Genomic DNA, 18968 nt, shown 5'->3' on the forward strand with positions numbered 1-18968 from the left:
TTGCCACAGTGAACAAGCTGCAGGAGGCTTTTCAGGAGCAGTGCAACCTCAGAGGTAACACTAGTACTTGTGTTAAATTAGGACAGTAGTGTTACATATTTGTAACTAGTCCAAGATGATGTCACTTCATTTCTGTAGGAAGTATCCCCAATTACTTTTCTTTTTTTGCTGCTTACTGTTCGTGTCCTGTCTATGACACAACAAAACTCAGGTTACAGTATGGCCCATACAAGAATAATGACGCAAATCTCTATTTTCTCATGACTAGTCGAGAATGAGACGCTGAAGAGCAACATGACAATCTTGCAGCAACAGAGTATCAGAGCAGCAGAGGTAACGTTTGAATTGAGTGAAACTGGGCTTGATTATGGTCATTGATATTGATGGCTTTGTGATTTTTTTTTTTTTGGAACAGATAAAAATATGTGTGGCTGTGTGATGTATCTTGTTTTTCAATCAACAGGATAAGGAGGCTGAGATCCAACGACTGCACGGGACTGGGCTTGATTATGGTCATTGATGTTGATGGCTTTGTGATTTTTTTTTTTGAACTGATAACAATATGTGTGGTTGTGTGATGTATCTTGTTTTTCAATCATCAGGATAAGGAGGCTGAGATCCAACGACTGCACGGGGAAATGAAAGCACACAAAGACAACCACCAGAGGGCGCTAGACACTGCCATTCAAGATTGCAAGGGGCAGGTTGAGGGGGCCCACAAAGAAGCTTTGGGTCAAAGTAAGAGCAGTCATCATTACTCGCACATGATTGAATTGGTTTCATTTTAAACTTTATTTTTTAATTTCTTAAATTCACATTGTGAATAGCACCAAACTGTATTTTTGTTGTTGTTGTCCATAAACATTTTCAGTGTGGCAAGTTCAATTGAAAAAAAATATTTGGGCGGCATGTGTCTTATTGCAGTACAAGCCAAAGAGGCTGAAGTTTTGAAGTTACTGGCTCAAAAGGATCTGGATCTGGAGGAGATGAACAGGAAGCTGAAGGACCAGGAGAGAAAACAGCAAAGCGAGCTTCTGAAGCTGCAAATTGAGGTCCATTACATTTTGGTTCTCCGTCGGTGCTGCTGTTTGTTTTTAGTTTTTCGGACCAGCATCCAAAGTAATAAATACAGATCCAAAGCAGCAGGCACTAGTGCATAATCTATGTAGAACATTGGTCGACTCGTCAAGTCTTTCTAAAGTAGGAAGAAAAACTTCAGGAGCGGTTACCCGGACTACCTCACGGATTTCGCCTACCGCCGATTGCAGTTGTATGATTTGGTGCAATGGCAGCGATGCTATTCTACTCATTATAAGGCAGTGTATCGTCAAAATGTTGCTTTAAAGTTGAGCAATGGAGAACTTCTGTCATGCCTTGGTTTTGAATGATGTCGCTTCATATGTGCCAAGCGTATTTTATTTTGTAGTTTGGTGAAAAGTTGGGGAGAATGCAGAATACTGCTCAGATGAGCCAGCAGCAGCAACAGCAACACGACTCCGTGATATCCGCACAAAATTTCTTCAAGAGGGTGAGCGCGTATTTTTGTGATTCTGCTGAGAGAGCGACATTCAGGTTCCCACGCAGTGATTGATTGGCCCTTTAGTCAACTCTTGCCTGTTTGTTTTGACTGTGCTTGTTTGTCCGTCAGAAGCTGCAGTTCATGCAGGAAGAAAAGAACAAGGAGATTGAGGCTCTACGTCAGAGAGTCAAAGAGCTGGAGGACAGTCAACGTGTTGCCAGCCTCTGCAGCCGTTCAAAGAAAAGAAGAACCTAAATTGTTTTAAGCGCTAGTAGGAGGCTGCTGCCCTGTCACTTCCGAAGGTTCAAGCAACACCGCGCAACTGCGAGTGTCCTGGGTGTTAACATTTCCGGATTCGTTGAATTCCGGTATTTGACTTTCTCACGGGGTCATCCAACAGGATCATCGTCTCCAATGCACTGTGTCCTGTCATACCTCGATTTGCTGTTTGACTGCCAAGCTGGCAGGTGACCAGTGCACTGAGATCGCAGTTCAACACAGGCTGTATTCCTGCCTAAGGCTTTAATCCAATCAGACATCTCAATCGGTGGAGGGCAGGCAGGAGGAGCACTAAGTCGAAAAACACGAGACCGATTGCCGTTCAACAAACCAACTCTGTTGATCTTTTCTACAGTTAATTCACGTCCACTTGTTGAATGATTAATTTCTTGGAGTTAGCTCAACTCGAAACGGGCCCCCGGGCCTTGAGTTTGCCACACGTGGTTTACAGGGTGAACACGATCGAAAATGGACGTATGGATGCATAGTTCAACTCATCGTGATATTTTTATGATGATATTCGATCCTTTCTGCTATTGTGCTTGTCCTCATTGAGGTTGCAGGTGAGCTAGAAAGAAGCAGGGAACACCCGAGACTGGTTGCCAGCCAGTAGCGAAGATGCTTTATTTGTCTTTTTCTAATTCACCTTTCCAGGAATTCAGACGCTTGAGAGTCGAGGTGTGCCCGCTTTACTGCTCGCCGTGTCGGAACACCTGAATGGAGAAGCTCCTCCTGGTGAAGCTTTGACACGACGCTTTGTAATCTCATTATCTGTGCTACTCAGACGAGCGTTTGAGAGGGAGCCCAGCACTAATCTCACCAGGAACATTTTGTAAGAAGGTTGCGTAACGTTTCATCTCCCAAAAGCGAGTAGATCACTTGTCGCCACATGCGACACAGCCACGCGCGACACACAGAAAGCATCCACAATTCACCGCTATCACATTTGCCGTGAATGCGGTCGCGCCTCATTTTTTGTTTGTTGTTGTGAGCTGATATCAGCCTTTTTCGAGGGTTGGGACAAACTGAAAGAGCACTCAAGTTCATGACCCCAGAATTAAAACATCTTCCCTCAATGAGGCAAAAAGCGAACGGATGGGTGGAGCTGAGGGGTGTGGCCTGAGAAGCCTTCCTCCTCATCAGAGTTTTGTCGTCCATCGGAGCGTTGTGATGGGTAACGATTCCAAGGTCGGCAGTTCGTGTTACCCCCCCAAAATGGACATCGCAGCTGTGTTTTGATGCCCACCAGCAGTTTGGAAACTTGGTAAGAACATGCATCTCTTATGAAGGCTTTGCATCAATCTGCGTGTCACTGTTTGGTCATACTTATGTGTACAGCGGAAGTGTCCAAACGACAGCCTGGGGCACATTTGCGGTCTGCTGTCCATTTTTTAAGTACATACAAAAAATAGCTTTGATAATAACAAATGGGTTACATAGAGAGAAAGAGACGTATCGACGTGCAGTATTTGTGCGCAAGTCTGGTGCACAAATATTTATATTCATTGCGAAAGTAGCAACAGACTCGCCGAAGTTCATGAAGGAGATTGGCGCGCACAAAGTACATTTAGTCATACACTGTACTTGGTCACAAAACTTATCCTGTACGCTCCTTTTTACTTTTTGCAGTGATTCACTCTTGATTTAGAAGTTGTTGGCTCTACTCTTTACAATTGACTATGATGGGTTTGCAGATGAAAGCATCACCAAAGATGCCTGCAGGACAGATCCAGGTAGCCAGCCCCAAACTCCACCACAGCCTTTACAGCCTGACCGACAGCTCAGACCCCGAACCGGAGGGTGAGGAAGCAGATGGCCCGCTGTGCCTTACCCCGCTGCAGAAGCTCACGATGGACATGCACAAGGACGACCGAACCATCAAGGAACTGGTCATCGGCCGCAGGGTCGGCTTCTACAAAGTCAGAGGAGAGATTGGCCACGGGACCTTCTCCAGAGTCAAACTGGCTTTTCATGCGCTCACAAAAGGTACCCATCAACAGTGATCTCAATGTTGTGAGTTTGTGATGTACTCTATACGGTACTGGGAGTGCTTTGACACTGTCTTCTCAATGATGACACCGCATCGGTAGCAAGTGCAGCTTCAATATCTTGTTTAAGGACGCTTCAATGTGGTGTGTTTGAAGTCTCATCACTTGTCCTTCCAGATAAAGTGGCCCTTAAAATCCTGGACAAGACGAGATTTGACAACCAGGCCCAGCGACTTCTCTCCAGGGAAGTCGGCAGCATGAACTCCTTGCAGCACCCCAACGTGATCCGTCTCTATGAAGTCGTGGAGATGCCGAGCCGCCTCTACCTGGTGCTGGAGTACGCCGGTGGCGGAGACCTCCACAACAAGATTTGCAATGAGGGAAAACTTGCCGACAACACCAGCAAGATCACATTCTCCCAGATTCTCTCAGCCATTAAATATATGGTGAGTCGGTGCAGTGAGCATGACTCACCATTGTTCGAGATATTTGACTTTCAGATCAAACGTAAGCGCGAACATGAAATTACACGACGGTCCAACCTCGTTACGGCGGTTAGCTTCCCACGGTTTGTCGTAATAAAATTCTCACCCTTCAAAAATAAAAGCAGCTGTCATGATTTTCCTTGCAGCACAACAATAACATCGTCCACCGAGACCTGAAGGCCGAAAATGTTCTGTTCACCGCCAGCGGCTGCGTGAAGGTGGCAGACTTTGGATTCAGCACGCAGGTTTCCAAGCGCAGCGATACGCTGGACACCTTCTGCGGCTCGCCCCCGTATGCCGCCCCGGAGCTCTTCAGGGACGAGTGCTACCTGGGCCCTCCCGTGGACGTGTGGGCAATGGGGGTCCTCCTTTTCTTCATGGTGACCGGCACCATGCCGTTTCGTGCCGAAACCATGGGCAAGCTGAGGCGATGCGTCATCCAGGGCACCTACAGTATCCCCCCCTGGGTTCCCGGCCCCTGTCAGAGGCTCATCAGGGGCATCTTAAAGGCAGATCCCCTTGAGCGTTGTGCCGTTGACCAGATGCTGGGTTGCGATTGGCTATTGCCTGTGGAATTCCCATGGTCCTTGGCATCTCCGGAACCAGCCAGCCCACTGCAAGGCCTGTCGGATTCGGAAAGTAGAGACCTTGTGGAGGAGGAGGAGACGGAGGAGGTCAGGTGCTCCCTGGAGAAGCTGGGGTTTACCTCGGCACACCTGCTGAACAATCATTTGAATAACTGCCGCAGCCCCCTTACGGGGGTCTATCGAATCCTGCTGCACCGGGCGCAAAGGAGGAGGGGCTGTGACAGTCTGCCGGTGGTTCGAGGGATGGTGAGGGACCCCAAGCGGGAGGGACTTCGAGCATACCGGGGCCTCAGGCACACCTCCAAACTCTGCGTGCTTTCATAATATAAAGATCTCCGTTCAGCGGATCTTTGGACTGATACCAGTTTTGTGTTTCTGTTGATTTCAATCGTTTTTCTACAGACCCGCCCAAAGGTATTGCAACGGCACGGTCAATTCCTCTGGTTTTGTTCTACGCCGAAAGCACTTGGGTTTCACATCAAATATGAATTTGAGACAAAAGTTCAGAATTCGAGGTTTTAATCCCTGGGATTCACATCTCGATGTGTTAAACGACTCTTATTCAAAAATGTCCCCATAAGGTTTTTTTGGGGGGGATAACTTACAATACAATACAAGAGATGTGCATTTTCTAATTCTCTGTTTCCTTGATTCCACATCCTCTCCGATGTTGCTGTATTTTTACTTGTTTTTAAGTCAATATATCTAAAAAATACAAGGTCCACCCCGGTGTGTTTTTCATCGCGTGGTCATCAGCCCCTATCCCACTCAGGGGCGAACAATTCCCAGTGTTTTTGAAGGCAGTGAATTTTGCATTCACGTCAGAGTTTGCCAGGGTTCGTTCAAGGTCGCCAACAAGAACAAATAACAATAAAACTGTTGACAAAGGATTCGTGGTCATTCGCGACCTTCAACGAACCCTGACGAACTCTGCCGTGAAGGCAACATTTTTGTACCTTCGCCAACAGCCGCAATTGCTGTCAATGGAGTTGTCATGTTGCAACTTGCAAGGTGGTGGACCCCAAAAAGCAGGCAGGTTGAGAGGAGCAGGGTGTACCTGACAAATTGTATTAAAACATAGAGAAAACTAAATCCAAAACAAACACAGTCCAAAGTATCAAAACAAAAATCACGACTGAAGCTAAAACATAACAGTAACTGAAACATGACTGAAAGAAATCTGATAGCAGCAAACAAACAAACAAACATGACAGTAGCAAACAGCAACAATGACCCGACAATGAGTGGTCGGGTGGGAGTCCCTTTTATACAACTAATTACCTAACAACCAACAGGTGTGCAGCTGCAGGGGGAGTCCTACAGTGCCACCTGTTGGTCCCAAACCAAATCGTGACAGGGGTCGGCGCTTTGAGATTTGATGAAGAGCCTTGTCAAACTGCATACGACATGAATTCGAACATGGATTTAATTTGATTTGATTTACGCTGGCATATAATAATCATTTGGGTCCATATATGAGTGCTAAAATAATATCATTGGTTCTGTGAATTTCTTAAAAGGAATTCTTTTACATGTGTGGTTTGATTGGTATTCATGAATTAGTTTAGCTTGGAAACAACGCATAGGAGCTGAAAAATAGTCGTACACCTCTTCATTGATATCTCCATCCCATCCATTTTCAACACCGCGTATCCTGAACAGGATCATGGGGAGTTGCTGAATGAGGGTCAATGTGGGGCGTATACCTGACGCAAACGGTGTTCAAACGGGGGTCTTCGTATGGCCTGTTTACCAAAGTTTCAGCAAGTTCCTGCGAGTCAACAATTGTCCCAACCGCAGCTGGCAGGACACCAGATGCTGCGCGGTCGGGACCCCTCTCTTTTTCACGACCGGCCCAAACCAGCTCGAGCCAAACCCAATGCCCCCCAGCCCCGAGCAGAGCACATTAAAGCCTCTGCTCCTCCCCTCTCAGCCATGCCCTGGCCGACCCCCTCCTGCAGGAACAGCAGATGGCGTAGCGTGGCTGTGGAGACATCTGCAGGGCAGACAATAGGGGCTCTGTCTGGGTTGCTGGATCTGACAGGCCCGGAGCTGCTCTATTGTGTCTTTACACATGCAGATTAGATGAGTGGTGAGGGAGGGGTGTGTTTTTTTTTTTCATGTCTTGTGCTGAAGGGGGGGCAACAGTGAGCAGATGACAGACCAGAGCCCCCCTTTCAGACAAGTTTCTAACTTTATCGGAAAAAAAGCCCTTCACTCCTCCTCTCTGAGACCTTACTCTGTCCTCCAAGGGAAAGGAAAACACACAAGCCCATATTGTAATTTAAGGTGATTTTTTTTATTAAGATTTACCACACTAATTTTCCAAACATTATCGTAAGTTTTTTTTTCTTTTGCATTTTCTTTTCAAGTGACATATGCTTAAGTACAATTGTTTAATATTTAGCGTTCATTGAATTCAGCCGTATCCTAAAGTGAAACCTTTAGGGAACAGGCATGGGTTCTTTTTTTTTTTTTTCAATATTTATCTTTTTTTTTTTCCGCATTGTTAAACTTCTAAAGTGAAACCTTTAGAGAATTAAGACCATTCTGGAAAGTGGGAAACATTTTGGCCGACTGCAACTGTTGTGGTGTTGCTCGGCCAAGAGGCCGTGGTTAAAAAGTCCCTTTTTAACAAGTCCTCTTCCTTCAGCACCGCTTCTTCTCCTGCTGCGCGTGCTTGGACGAGCGACACGTGCTCCTCCGCGTGAAAGCGCGGCACGCACGCACGCGCCGCTTCTCCTTCCTCTCCAAACCTCATCCGCACAAAGAATGAGGGTCGATGCGTCGCTCTTGAGGCATACCTGACCTCATTCGCACAAAGAATGAGAGTCATCTTGGCATGGACGGGACAAGAGGCGACGTTCGCGCGAGGGCCCCTCGGGCCGGCGCCGCGCCGCCCGGATTGGAAATCCTCCTCAGGAGTATCCGGGGATGAGCCAGGACGGCCTCATCCGGCGCATCAGGATGAGCATTTCCCATCGACGGGAAGCTTCACAGAGAGGAGCCCGATCCCGCGTCAGCGTCCGGGGAGGCTGACCTCGGGGACCCAGTCGTTCAGACGCCGGCTCTCCTCGCAGAACAGGTGCAGCTTCTCTAGAGAGGGGTCCTCCCAAGCCCCGTCCGCCGGGTTCTGCTTAGGCAAGAACAGGAGACGGAATTCAGACGCCTGCTCCCGTTTCACCCAAAAGTTTTGCAGCCGACTGATGAGCTGTACCAACCGTGATGAGGACGCAGTGAGCATCTTCGAGCTGCTCCGGCTTGTCGGCAACAATCTCAGCCAGACGCTGCAAGTCGCTCACTCGGACGATGCTGATGTCGTTGTCGAAGCAGAAGGACTGGATGAGGGTGAAGTGGATCTGCAAAGCGATGTCACACTCGAAACCCTCATCCACGGCCAGCACGCAGAAGGACACGCTGTCCGGGTCGCTGTTAAAGCAAACGGGGCAGACAGTGAACCACCGTCTCCAAATGTCCTCGGAAGTTTTTGCAAAGTTGCCGGTCGCTAAAATACTTACAGATTCATCACTTTTGCGCACTCGTACACTCCCACGGTGAGGGCGTCGTTGTCCATGGCGGTAACCAGCACCTCTTCCAGGGCTTTGCCGGTGCAATGTGCACGCTCGGCCTCGGTGGATTTCTGCCTCAGAACTTCCTCAAGAGTCATGACGATGAATGACGATGATGAGTTTCCTGACAAGCTCGAGTATCTAAGAAAAGTTGCGTGGAGTAGATCCGCAGAAAGAGCAGTGCCCTCGGAGGAGAGGCTTGCCCCTTTTATACAGAGCCGCTCGTGCGAGGCTTTGAATGAGCTGCTCCCTGATTGGCCGCAGCAGCGTGTATTGGTATGATAATGCCATTGTCACACTTCTGGCTCGTGGCAGATTGATGGTGGTCATCGAGCCACGCACGCTCCCCCTCCGGGATGCGGCAGCCTGGCCTGAATCTAAAAATAGCCCAATTTAGGCACGCAAAAAAACCAAAAAAACAAAAAACAAAGCGTGCTGCTTCTTTTGTGCAACTTACAAAAGAAGGACCACGTGACGACGGTTCGGTGAATTCCATGTGAAAGATTTCTTGCAGACACGCATCGTTCACGTCAAAAAAAGATGATGCAAAAACGAAGCTTTTGAGGAATCCTCCTCAGAAGTAGAAAGACAAACATAAAGCTTCGTTTGCCTAATTTTTTTTAGGAGCAGCGTAGAGAAAGTGTGCAAATCCAAAACCCCACCCCACCCAGCAGCCCACGCACATGAGGGCAGGTGGACGCTGCCATCTGTGGACTCGGGGGCTGGGCTGGCCATAAAGCAGCCCTTTTGTGTGTGCAGAAAAGCCTTCTATTATCACAGTGCCCATACAAATGCAAATGAGCAGCGCGTGCCAGAACGTTGTGCGTGCTGCTGCTGCTGCAGGGGTCACGCAGACCACGTGATCATCAGCTGTGCCTCCCCTCCCAAAAAACAACAAAAACTTTGCCGGTTTGTTATTTCATTATTATTATTTCATCCCACATAGGGAAAACCTTCAAGTTGCAAACTTTTGAAGGAAAGTTGCTCACTTCTCAGCAAAATGTTTTTTTTTTATTTTTGTGTGGAGTTCATGTCATTCGAATTTGGGTTACTGTATTGCCGCATACTCATTTCAATCCCATTGCTCGCATTTAAAAAATATATGCGCGTGCGTCATGATCCAAAACGTCATCAGGCGTGCTCAAACTTTTGAAGGAAAGTTGCTCACTTCTCAGCAAAATGTTTTTTAATTTTTGTGTGAGTTCATGTCATTCGAATTTGGATGACTGTATTGCCGCATACTCATTTCAATCCCATTGCTCGCATTTAAAAAAATATATGCGCGTGCGTCATGATCCGAAACGTCATCAGGCGTGCTGCCATTGCTCAAGAGGAGGGATGCTCGCTCCATTGTGCAATTGAAGTCAAAACGGCAGATGGAGAAGTGTCGCGATGGGCCCCCGAACTCCCCCCTTCCTAAACCCAGGTCAAACCCCACCCGGGGCGCCGCACGCACCTTTTGTCCACAAGTTTGCTGCCCCGTCTGAGTTGCGATTCAATTTGAATGCCAAAGAGGCCACAGTCAGTTTGCTGCATGTCCAGACTTTTACAATGCAAAGTGCCGGACCTGTCATGGGCGCACAAACGCGGTGATAAAATCGCCCGCATGTGTGTACACTGTCAACATATACGTAAAAGAAGGTTGAGCGTGTGTTTTCTGCGACAACAGGCGCTTATCGGGACATTATTGCAGCAACAAAAAGTGTTTACTTGCAAACTTGCACCTTTCACTTTCTGTCCCGCTTGTGCGCTCGTCGTTGCGAGTTGGCGCAGGCTTCCAGACGCTCAGTCAAACACATGCTGGGGGCTATTTGAGCATTTGATGGCCACGCAGCCACGGGTCTGGCGCGTGCAAATCGATACGATCCTTTGTGGCTTGCGGCACATCTGCTTTTCTCGGATGCTTCGACCGGCAGTAGCGCGACAGGTGTTGGTTTGGGGATGAGCCGCCGAACTACGGTGACCCACTGCAACTCCCCGCGCTCATTGGATAATAATTAGAATTATCTACAGTTGAGAACAAAAGTTAAAAAAAAAAGACGTTCGGAAGCGTTTAACGATCCTGATCTGCACTACAGCACCCTTTGATGATCCAGACTCAACAAAGGAGTCGCACGTCTGTTGAGTATGCACTTTCTCAACTTCGTAGGTGAATGAATGTAAAAGTGCCTCGTGTGCGGCCCGAGCGCGCAGCAGGTGCTGGCCGACTTCCTTTGTCCACCCTCCCCTTCACCTTCCCCAGGGGGACAGATGGCGCCGCTCGGTCGTCATGGAGATGGATGCAGACGGGGAGATAAGACTGGGAGGTATATCTCCAGATGCCACGCGCCTCGACTGCAGGTCGCTTTTTACGTATGCAAACTAGCGGCGCGTGCCGCCGCATTTCACTTATGCAAAGTACAAGCGAACACGTCCTTCGACAAGTTAAAGTCCGAGAAGTCACACTCGACATGGTTTGCTTGATGACGCAGCCACCGGCATCTTTTCTCGAAACGACTTGCCAATAAACAGACCATTCTTGTGTTAGGAGATTTTTTTTTCCTTTTCTTTGACTCTTTGAATGCTGCAACACTGCATGAACAATATGAATTGTATATTGCTTTTACAAATGTGTTAAGACGCACAGCCCTGGCGTCCAAAAAGCATCTAAAGTTACTATGACTTGAAAACTTGAGTTGATTTGGCCATCACGCTGCCTACACTGGAATGTGGGCAAGTGGAATGATGTGAGGTGTCGTTTCTCCTCAAAGCAATAAGAGTGAAATTGTTACTCACAATGAGGACTTCAGAGATGCATGCATCCAATTGCACCTGCAACATGACTCACTTCTGCGTGGTGCCTTCATCATGAAGAGGGCATGCCAATTTAAAGTTACACTTGTATTTTCTTTATGACAGCTAATCATGTTCAAATATTTCTTTTAAAAAAAATCCCTGCAGTCGATGAAGGCATGATGACCCTAAAATGGATTATTAGTGTCGTCCAAGTTTTCCCATCAGATTTATCAAACATTTATACATCAAGTCATCTAAAAATGTCATTCAGAATTGACTGTTTAAACATCCGCAACCTCCACCTTGATTTTTTTTTTTTTTTTTAAAGTCAGAGCTTCGACAAAAGGGTTTCTCTCTTGTGTGGTTTCATTATTCCAAAATAATCTAAAGGTCAAAAAGTCTCTCCATCTGATCCTTTCAATCAAAGGATGCTGCCCGGACGGACTTTGGAAGAGTTCTAAAGGCACACGTCCCAGAGGCAGGCGGAGGGCAGCGGGTCTGTTGTAGCCATTGTGCACCACAGAGCCAATCAGACACTCGGCGTGTGCCGGCACCGTATAAAAGGCTGCGGCGTGTTTGAGAGAAGCAAAAACCGCTCATCATCGACTGAACTGTCTTGGAAAGAACCTCACCAAAATGCAGTCTCCTGGAAAATCTCTGAAGGAAGCCCTGCTCTGTGCTCAGAGCGAGGCTCGACTCACCGTTGGAGTCTATGAAAGTGCCAAAATAATGACTGAGTGAGTTGGAGTCGCTTTCAGTGAACGTCTCAGATTGTATTTCGAATCACCCTATCAGTTGAAACAGCCAACCGTCTGTGTTTTTGTTCAATGCTTTAACAGCGACCCGGACAGCGTGTCCTTCTGCGTGCTGGCCGTGGATGAGGGTTTCGAGTGTGACATCGCTTTGCAGATCCACTTCACCCTCATCCAGTCCTTCTGCTTCGACAACGACATCAGCATCGTCCGAGTGAGCGACTTGCAGCGTCTGGCTGAGATTGTTGCCGACAAGCCGGAGCAGCTCGAAGATGCTCACTGCGTCCTCATCACGGTTGGTACAGCTCATCAGTCGGCTGCAAAACTTGCTGACGCGGGATCGGGCTCCTCTCTGTGAAGCTTCCCGTCGATGGGAAACGTTCATCCCGATGCGCCGGATGAGGCCGTCCTGAGGAGGACTCCCAATCCGGGCGGCGCGGCGCCGGCCCGAGGGGGGCCCCCCGCGCCACCGTCGCCTCTTGTCCCGTCCATGCCAAGATGACTCTCATTCTTTGTGCGAATGAGGTCAGGTATGCCTCAAGAGCGACGCATCGACCCTCATTCTTTGTGCGGATGAGGTTTGGAGAGGAAGGAGAAGCGGCGCGTGCGTGCGTGCCGCGCTTTCACGCGGAGGAGCACGTGTCGCTCGTCCAAGCACGCGCAGCAGGAGAAGAAGCGGTGCTGAAGGAAGAGGACTTGTTAAAAAGGGACTTTTTAACCACGGCCTCTTGGCCGAGCAACACCACAACAGTTGCAGTCGGCCAAAATGTTTCCCACTTTCCAGAATGGTCTTAATTCTCTAAAGGTTTCACTTTAGAAGTTTAACAATGACAAAAAAAAAAAAAAGATAAATATTGGAAAAAAAAAAGAACCCATGCCTGTTCCCTAAAGGTTTCACTTTAGGATACGGCTGAATTCAATGAACGCTAAATATTAAAGAATTGTACTTCAGCGTATGTCACTTGAAAAGAAAATCCAAAAGAAAAAAAAAATCAGATATCATTGGAAAATGAGTGTGTTAAATCTGAATAAAAAAGTTGGACTTGGCACGCGTGCTTTATTTTCTCTGTTGCAAGTAGTCCTTTGCCACTTTGAATTCACACTCCAAAGCCAAACTGACCTTGGAGCATTGTGTCACCATTGCCGAGTCAACAGCTGCTGTCGTCTCCACGCCCCACCGTCACACACAAAGCAGGACCAGCTGAAACGCAATCAGCACTTTCAATCTCCTCGGCAACCCACCCGGCACTCACTCCATCTGCTTTTCACTTTAATGAGCAGAAGAAGGAGAGGCTGGATGAAGAGCAGTGACGACCAAGGCTCGGGCAATTCATCCATATACGTGGATGTTGTTTGAGGAACATGAACGCACCTCCGATCTCGTACCGTGGTTATTCATGTCAATGTTTCCCCATCCTACCCACTTTCAACACATTTCAACTCAGCGCCCGCTTTCATGCTGTCCATTCGCGCGGCTCTCCACGTAACAGGCGTGTTGGCTTCAAGTCTTGCTCTTTGCAAACGTTCCCATCTGCCCTCTTCCTCAACCGGGTCCGTCGACGAGGTCTGCTGCTGCAGCCGCATGCTGCTTCTCAAGTGTCCCTTCAACGTAAAAGTCGCCCCCCCCCCAAAAAAAATCTTTTCAATGTGCGAGAGAGTTGCAGCAGATGGTTCTGATGGACTGCATTCAGTGCGTGTGTGCGTGTGTGTGTGTGTGTGTGTGTGTGTGTGTGTGTGTGTGTGTGTGTGTGCGCGTGTGCGCGGCCCGCGTGGTTTCAGGCATCACTAATATATCAAATTGAATGGTTTAATTAATTATTCAAGTAAACGATTCAATGTACAAATTCTCCTCACTGCCAGTAAGCCAGCACGCACATGCTGCCACACTTAGCTTGGATTCGAATATGATTTACTTGTAGTAAAAACTCTATGTTTGGACTAGTTATATCGTTAAATGCGTTTTTTTTTTGGGGGGGGGGTTGTTTTTTGTGAATGAGAGATTTGTAGGGTGATGATGTCATCGGTAGGCGAGAGGTCGTCTGGTAACTATGCTAATATTATGATGCATCATGACTATGAAAGCACATAAGCATGCACGGAAGTGCACGTACACACACACACACACACACACACACACACACACACTTAAGCCCACACACAGCTGTTGCTGTTCCCCTGAGAGCTGCAAGGCTGGGGCCCTCAATGGTTTCTTACAGACACAGCAGCAGTGATATTACACGGACACTAATAACAGCAATTAAGCACTCGCATTTGGAATTCGAACATGTTAGAATACATGTTGGATTGTTTAAAAAGTCCTCTTCAGGATCCCCGTCATTGTCTTTTTAACATTTGATGTTATGTCCATCTGGCACAGTGCCAGTGACTAAGTCAGTTTCTCCTTTGACGTAAAACCACGATTGACATTTTGGCTTGAACGTCACATGTACTCATGTTATATCTCACAAACGTCACAATGGCTTTGCGTCGTGCGTCCGTGTTGGTGTTCGCCGCAGAAAAACATCAGGGGGCAAAATGCGCTTGTTCCGCACCTCCTCCACAGCTCCACTCGCCAAAACAAAAGTCGGACAAAAGCTCCAGCCAACACTTCTGCGCCCTCTTCAATGGGCGCAGAGAGCAGAAAAACGAGGGGAGGGGCCTCCAACAAAGGTGCATGGGGACCCTGCAGCTCTCGCCTCTTTTGTGCAAAAGAAAAGAGTGGTCCAGCAGCAGCTGCTGTGGCTGCATTGGACATTTGAGACGGTGCCTTTCACCCCAAACACAAAGTCTGGAGCGAGTGAGTGTGCAGGCTGCAGGAGGAGATGCGGGTGTGGGCGGGTTCGGGCCGGGGGCCGGGGAGCACGGGGGTCAGAGCGCACAAAACGAAAGGCACACTTTGCCAGATCAACGTGGGGCTGACTCGTCATTCGGCCAGCAGATCGACAGAAGGGGGTGGCGGGGGGGGGGGGACTTCAAGTGCAGGAGGAAGCCTTTAAAGTTGTGAGGCACATCAGTCACGGAACAAAGGAGGCCTCGAGCTTGACCATATGGATGCACGCACATCATCTGTTCTACCCCCCAAAAATCCAGTCTGAACCGATAGCAGATCATGCTTGGCCTCATCTCAACCGAGTGACAACAAGTGCGCTTTCTGATTTATGTCGCTGCCTTTCGCTAATAATCTCAACGAGTTGCTTAGCAAGGGCTGCTTTTTGAAATGTGTTTGGATTGTTGTGTAAATCTCACTGATGTGCACAATCAGAAGCCATTTCAGAATCGATTCAATTTGTTTCCTTTTGAATGCCACTTATGGCCTGGACTGCACTGTACATTGCATTGCAGTTAAAAATTCAGGAGGAGTCACTCAGTGCTCGATGCACTGACGGGTTGGGGAAGATGACACGATAAACACGATGCACTTGGATATTTGGGAGATGGCTCTAGGCTCTGTTGACTTTTTAACCTTTTTCCTCTGAGTTAATTCTGTTCACGGTGTATGACACAAAATGAGCTGCAGGTCACACATCCATTCAATACCCAACTCATTCAAGATGCACACACTTTCTTTACTTAATTGAAAAATGTATCCTGCAATATTTTTGTCATTATGTGTTGGTTTCCCTTTTACCCCTGTACTAAAAATAATTCTGGGGCATCATACTAAATCCGTTCAATTAAGTTCATTTGACGCTTCACATTTCTGTTGATTGCTGGATCTTTTGCCGCCACCCAATGACGCTTTGGAGATCCTGCATGTTGGAATCGCTCAGCTGCTCTTTGGTATTATGGGATCCAATACTACCATCTTGTGGTGAAAGGTTCCTCATGCGGCATGGTTGCTATAATCTTCGTAGAACAACCCTCCTAAAATTAGCACGAAGAAAATCTCCCCAAAACACGCAATGACCTAGCCTGAAAAAAATGTGATGAATTTACTCCATGTTATTTTGTCAAGGGGCCGCGCAAAATCGAATCATCTCGATCAGGCATGTTCGTCTCCGGGCCTGGCGGGCCGCCGGCTGCCTGTTTTGCATCCCTCCCGGCTGCAACGCAGCTGATTCACATGATCAGCTCATCAGCAGCCTGCTCTGAAGCAGCTTTCAAGCAATCCTGATGATTCGATTCCGGTGTGTTGCTCCTGGGAGAGCTGGAGAGCAGGCAGGACCTTCACAACCCACTTTGGACACCCCTGATCGAGATGTTCGATATATTTTTTTGAAAGTTGGTGCATAGTCCACCTAAAAAAAATATGATGTCCTGACTGCTTTCATTAAAATTCCTGTATGCCGTACGTAATCCGTCGATGGGTTACCAAGGCATCAAATGGAATATCAGAGACACCTGGACTATTGAGTCAAGAGACAAAAAAAAAAAAAATGAAGAGGAGATATTCTGTTGTTGTGCCGTCTGGATTAAACTCAGGAAACGATGAATATTCATGTACGGATCAGAACAGAAACACTTTGTTATGGTTCGAAATCTCGAGCAGCCAAGATGATGCGCTGACTTGATGCACGCTTGTCGGTGTCTCGAAAGCTTCGCCGTGCTCCATCAATCTGCTCCTCATTTGGAGCAGGACGTGGATCATTAGCGTTCTCATTCCGCCGTTGCTGTTCGGAGTCTGATAACGCCGTCCGACGGGATCGCAGATCGCACTCGCTGCCTCGGCTTGCTTCTGAGGCTGACAAGGAGGACAATTACAGCAAGAATCGGGAGCTGGCCCCGGTTTCTATTGTGTGTCAACAGTTTGGCATGACTGCGGCATCTCGTCATCTGTCATGCGCAGGGTGTACTTTAATTCTTCATGTCTCACAATCTTCCTGCAGCTGTCAAACGTACTTTGACAGCGCAGACATGTGAATGAGTCCGGTGGGAGGCCGGAAAGAATCAACATGAATACGAAGAAGATGGTATATGCTATGCGAAGTCGAGTTTCAAGAGATTTCTGTGTGACACCAGAATGAGATGAGATCAGGCATGCCGCAACGATCAACGTAATCCATCAAAGAAAACGTGGAGCTCCGGGAGACCCCCCAGAGCGAGCTGGATCAAGCACGCCGTATGTATTCGGATATGCTCTGTCAATTGATTTTTTTTGTGAAACGTACCTCATTGTTTTGAGAAAGACTAGATGGGCTCACGGGGACGGCGGTGATTCAGCCAACGAAACAAAGTTGCTGTAAATCGCATCAAGGAAGAGGACATTCTTGGTGTCTTACTTAATGACTTTGGAACATTCATTCCGCCTTCTCTTTTTTTACAACTTTCTATTGTTATACCTCAGGTTGACTGTCATGGAAATGGAGCAGAACAGATCGGAAAAATACGGTCTTTGTCCCAAGACTTGATGAAGTCGCATGTGGCTCATTCTTCAAGGTTATTTATTTTTTCCACTCTGGGATCCAAGTAACTCGAAGCAAGTTTGCATGTTTGTGGTCATGAGGTGGCTCGGCTTTTAACGCGTCGTGTCGCAGCTGCTGTTTTCATCCCGAGACTTTCAACACTTGTTGCGCAACTCCTCCTTGTTCAACTTAATTGGCCCAAAAAAGAAAATAAAAGACAGGAGGCCCAATCCATCTCCATCCCAACTGTGTTTACAGAAAGTGTGACTGTTGTCAATTTAATGCCTTTGAAACGTTTGGAAAAAGTAATTCAGCGGTGATTGCAGGAAGATGAGACAAAAGATTACGACCTACATCATATGCAAACGAGAAGTACTTTCCACGTCCCTGAATGAGCAAGTACCTTCATCGATCAGACGTAATCGACTTTCGCAGCGATGTTGTCCTCATCACGCCAGTAATGGCGGTCATTACGCTTCACCTGATTTGATTCTTATCTCATCGGCGCTCGGATAAGTGAATATATTTATGAGCGGGCGAAAATTGCCGTTCAATGAATCGTATCCCGTTATTGCCTGACATCCTCATTGGATGGTTGTGATCATCTTTGTCTCATCTCATCGTTTAAGAATTAGAGCCGAATGTCGGTACCCATGCTTTCGTCTTGATTAAGTTTGCGGCTCTCCGGGTGGTTGAGCGGTTAGCACATCTGGTTCAACAACTCTGAGCTTGCAGGTTTGCATTCTTGCATTTAATTTTTTTTTTTTTTTGTGTGTGTTTAGCTTCATTTCTCACCTGTGCGACAATTAAGAATGTTTAAATACGTTTTTTGTCCATGGAATGGTTTGCTCAGCGATACGCAAACACAGGTTCGGTTCCCACGCGGGTGATGGTGTGAATGCCAGCGTGACTGTCTGCCTCGTGCCCTTTGAATGACGGGCAACCATTCGCGTGCCTACAGCTCAAAGTCAGCTGGGATCTGCTCCAGCTACTCCCAACCCTGAACAGAAAAAAAAAAAGCAGTCTCGAAAATGGGCGGATGACGGATGGGAGTTTCTCTTACAATTCCAACGAGCTAGAAAGGTCAGTCGGGTTGTTCTTCCAGATTAACAGCAGATGTCACATCAACATGAGCCATAACATGCTTTCATGATTGAAAGAATTCTTCTTGTATTTCACGGTGAACCTATCATTTTTTTTGTGATTTAACTCCGAGTTCTTGCAACCACTGCAGGCAGACTGTTTATTGGACTTCAATGACCGTTTATGTTCAGACCTAAGTGAAAACATGCTGTTTTATCAGCGAACATACGGGACCGGCATCCACATGGGCACTTTATTTTCCTCTCGGGAATTCTTTCTTCCTGGCAACGCAACGAGTCCTTGCCGTGCTCAACGGATAACCGATATTGGTTCTGGTCCAAGACGCAGGAGGCCTCCATTTAAGACAAACTGAATGCTGCCAGTGATGAATAAATATCAGTTCAAATGGGACCGCGAGCATGATTTGAGTTTGATCTCAGCTGGAGAAGAGGGAAGAAGCTGTTGGAATGTCTGCCGGTTTTGGTGCGTGTGGTTCGGTAGCGCTTACCTGAAGGGACTTGCTGGAAGAGGTGGTGGGCAGGATGTAGGGGGATCAGTAGGATTTTCTGTACCCTTGTCTTGATTCTTG

The 18968-nt window shown here is 47.5% G+C and overlaps 4 protein-coding genes across 5 annotated transcripts; 3 read left to right on the forward strand and 1 right to left on the reverse strand.

Annotated features, from left to right (window-relative positions):
* Positions 1 to 8: 8 nt before the first annotated feature.
* On the forward strand, positions 9 to 2343 carry ccdc152 (coiled-coil domain containing 152). Its single transcript, XM_019883591.1, has 6 exons — positions 9 to 54; positions 269 to 333; positions 603 to 738; positions 925 to 1052; positions 1427 to 1528; positions 1649 to 2343. The coding sequence occupies exons 2-6, from the start codon at positions 295 to 297 to the stop codon at positions 1772 to 1774; spliced, it is 531 nt and encodes a 176-aa protein (XP_019739150.1). The 5' UTR covers positions 9 to 54; positions 269 to 294; the 3' UTR covers positions 1775 to 2343.
* Positions 2344 to 2393: 50 nt separating this feature from the next.
* On the forward strand, positions 2394 to 5580 carry nim1kb (NIM1 serine/threonine protein kinase). Of its 2 annotated transcripts, XM_019883448.1 has the most exons (4): positions 2394 to 3062; positions 3493 to 3784; positions 3964 to 4232; positions 4418 to 5580. In XM_019883448.1, the coding sequence occupies exons 2-4, from the start codon at positions 3493 to 3495 to the stop codon at positions 5180 to 5182; spliced, it is 1326 nt and encodes a 441-aa protein (XP_019739007.1). In that variant the 5' UTR covers positions 2394 to 3062; the 3' UTR covers positions 5183 to 5580. The 2 variants fall into 2 exon arrangements, with proteins under 2 accessions (XP_019739007.1, XP_019738997.1); XM_019883438.1 differs by lacking the exon at positions 2394 to 3062 and having other exon boundaries at positions 3308 to 3784.
* Positions 5581 to 7135: 1555 nt separating this feature from the next.
* LOC109523932 (growth arrest and DNA damage-inducible protein GADD45 gamma-like) lies at positions 7136 to 9067 on the reverse strand. The gene is made up of 3 exons (XM_019883426.1): positions 8377 to 9067; positions 8080 to 8287; positions 7136 to 7991 (listed from the first exon to the last, which is right to left on the reverse strand). The coding sequence occupies exons 1-3, from the start codon at positions 8523 to 8525 to the stop codon at positions 7878 to 7880; spliced, it is 471 nt and encodes a 156-aa protein (XP_019738985.1). The 5' UTR covers positions 8526 to 9067; the 3' UTR covers positions 7136 to 7877.
* A 2587-nt stretch (positions 9068 to 11654) lies between these two features.
* LOC109523962 (growth arrest and DNA damage-inducible protein GADD45 gamma-like) lies at positions 11655 to 12312 on the forward strand. Its single transcript, XM_019883488.1, has 2 exons — positions 11655 to 11939; positions 12042 to 12312. Exons 1-2 carry the CDS (start codon positions 11839 to 11841, stop codon positions 12310 to 12312), a joined length of 372 nt encoding a protein of 123 aa, XP_019739047.1. The 5' UTR covers positions 11655 to 11838.
* Positions 12313 to 18968: the final 6656 nt, after the last annotated feature.

Source organism: Hippocampus comes, unplaced genomic scaffold (assembly GCF_001891065.2).
Source record: "Hippocampus comes isolate QL1 unplaced genomic scaffold, H_comes_QL1_v1.1 scaffold232, whole genome shotgun sequence".
Taxonomy (NCBI): domain Eukaryota; kingdom Metazoa; phylum Chordata; class Actinopteri; order Syngnathiformes; family Syngnathidae; genus Hippocampus; species Hippocampus comes.

Excerpts from the sequence above, each read along its gene's own strand:
- ccdc152 (XM_019883591.1), top strand. The coding sequence starts at position 295 with ATGACAATCTTGCAGCAACAGAGTATCAGAGCAGCAGAG. Across the intron at positions 334-602 it reads AGAGTATCAGAGCAGCAGAG|GATAAGGAGGCTGAGATCCA; the intron begins GTAACGTTTGAA and ends TTCAATCATCAG. Across the intron at positions 739-924 it reads CAAAGAAGCTTTGGGTCAAA|TACAAGCCAAAGAGGCTGAA; the intron begins GTAAGAGCAGTC and ends GTCTTATTGCAG.
- nim1kb (XM_019883438.1), top strand. The coding sequence starts at position 3,478 with ATGATGGGTTTGCAGATGAAAGCATCACCAAAGATGCCTGCAGGACAG. Across the intron at positions 3,785-3,963 it reads TTTTCATGCGCTCACAAAAG|ATAAAGTGGCCCTTAAAATC; the intron begins GTACCCATCAAC and ends TTGTCCTTCCAG. Across the intron at positions 4,233-4,417 it reads TCTCAGCCATTAAATATATG|CACAACAATAACATCGTCCA; the intron begins GTGAGTCGGTGC and ends TTTTCCTTGCAG.
- LOC109523932 (XM_019883426.1), bottom strand. The coding sequence starts at position 8,525 with ATGACTCTTGAGGAAGTTCTGAGGCAGAAATCCACCGAGGCCGAGCGT. Across the intron at positions 8,288-8,376 it reads TGCGCAAAAGTGATGAATCT|CGACCCGGACAGCGTGTCCT; the intron begins GTAAGTATTTTA and ends TTGCTTTAACAG. Across the intron at positions 7,992-8,079 it reads CTCACTGCGTCCTCATCACG|AACCCGGCGGACGGGGCTTG; the intron begins GTTGGTACAGCT and ends TTGCCTAAGCAG.
- LOC109523962 (XM_019883488.1), top strand. The coding sequence starts at position 11,839 with ATGCAGTCTCCTGGAAAATCTCTGAAGGAAGCCCTGCTCTGTGCTCAG. Across the intron at positions 11,940-12,041 it reads AGTGCCAAAATAATGACTGA|CGACCCGGACAGCGTGTCCT; the intron begins GTGAGTTGGAGT and ends ATGCTTTAACAG.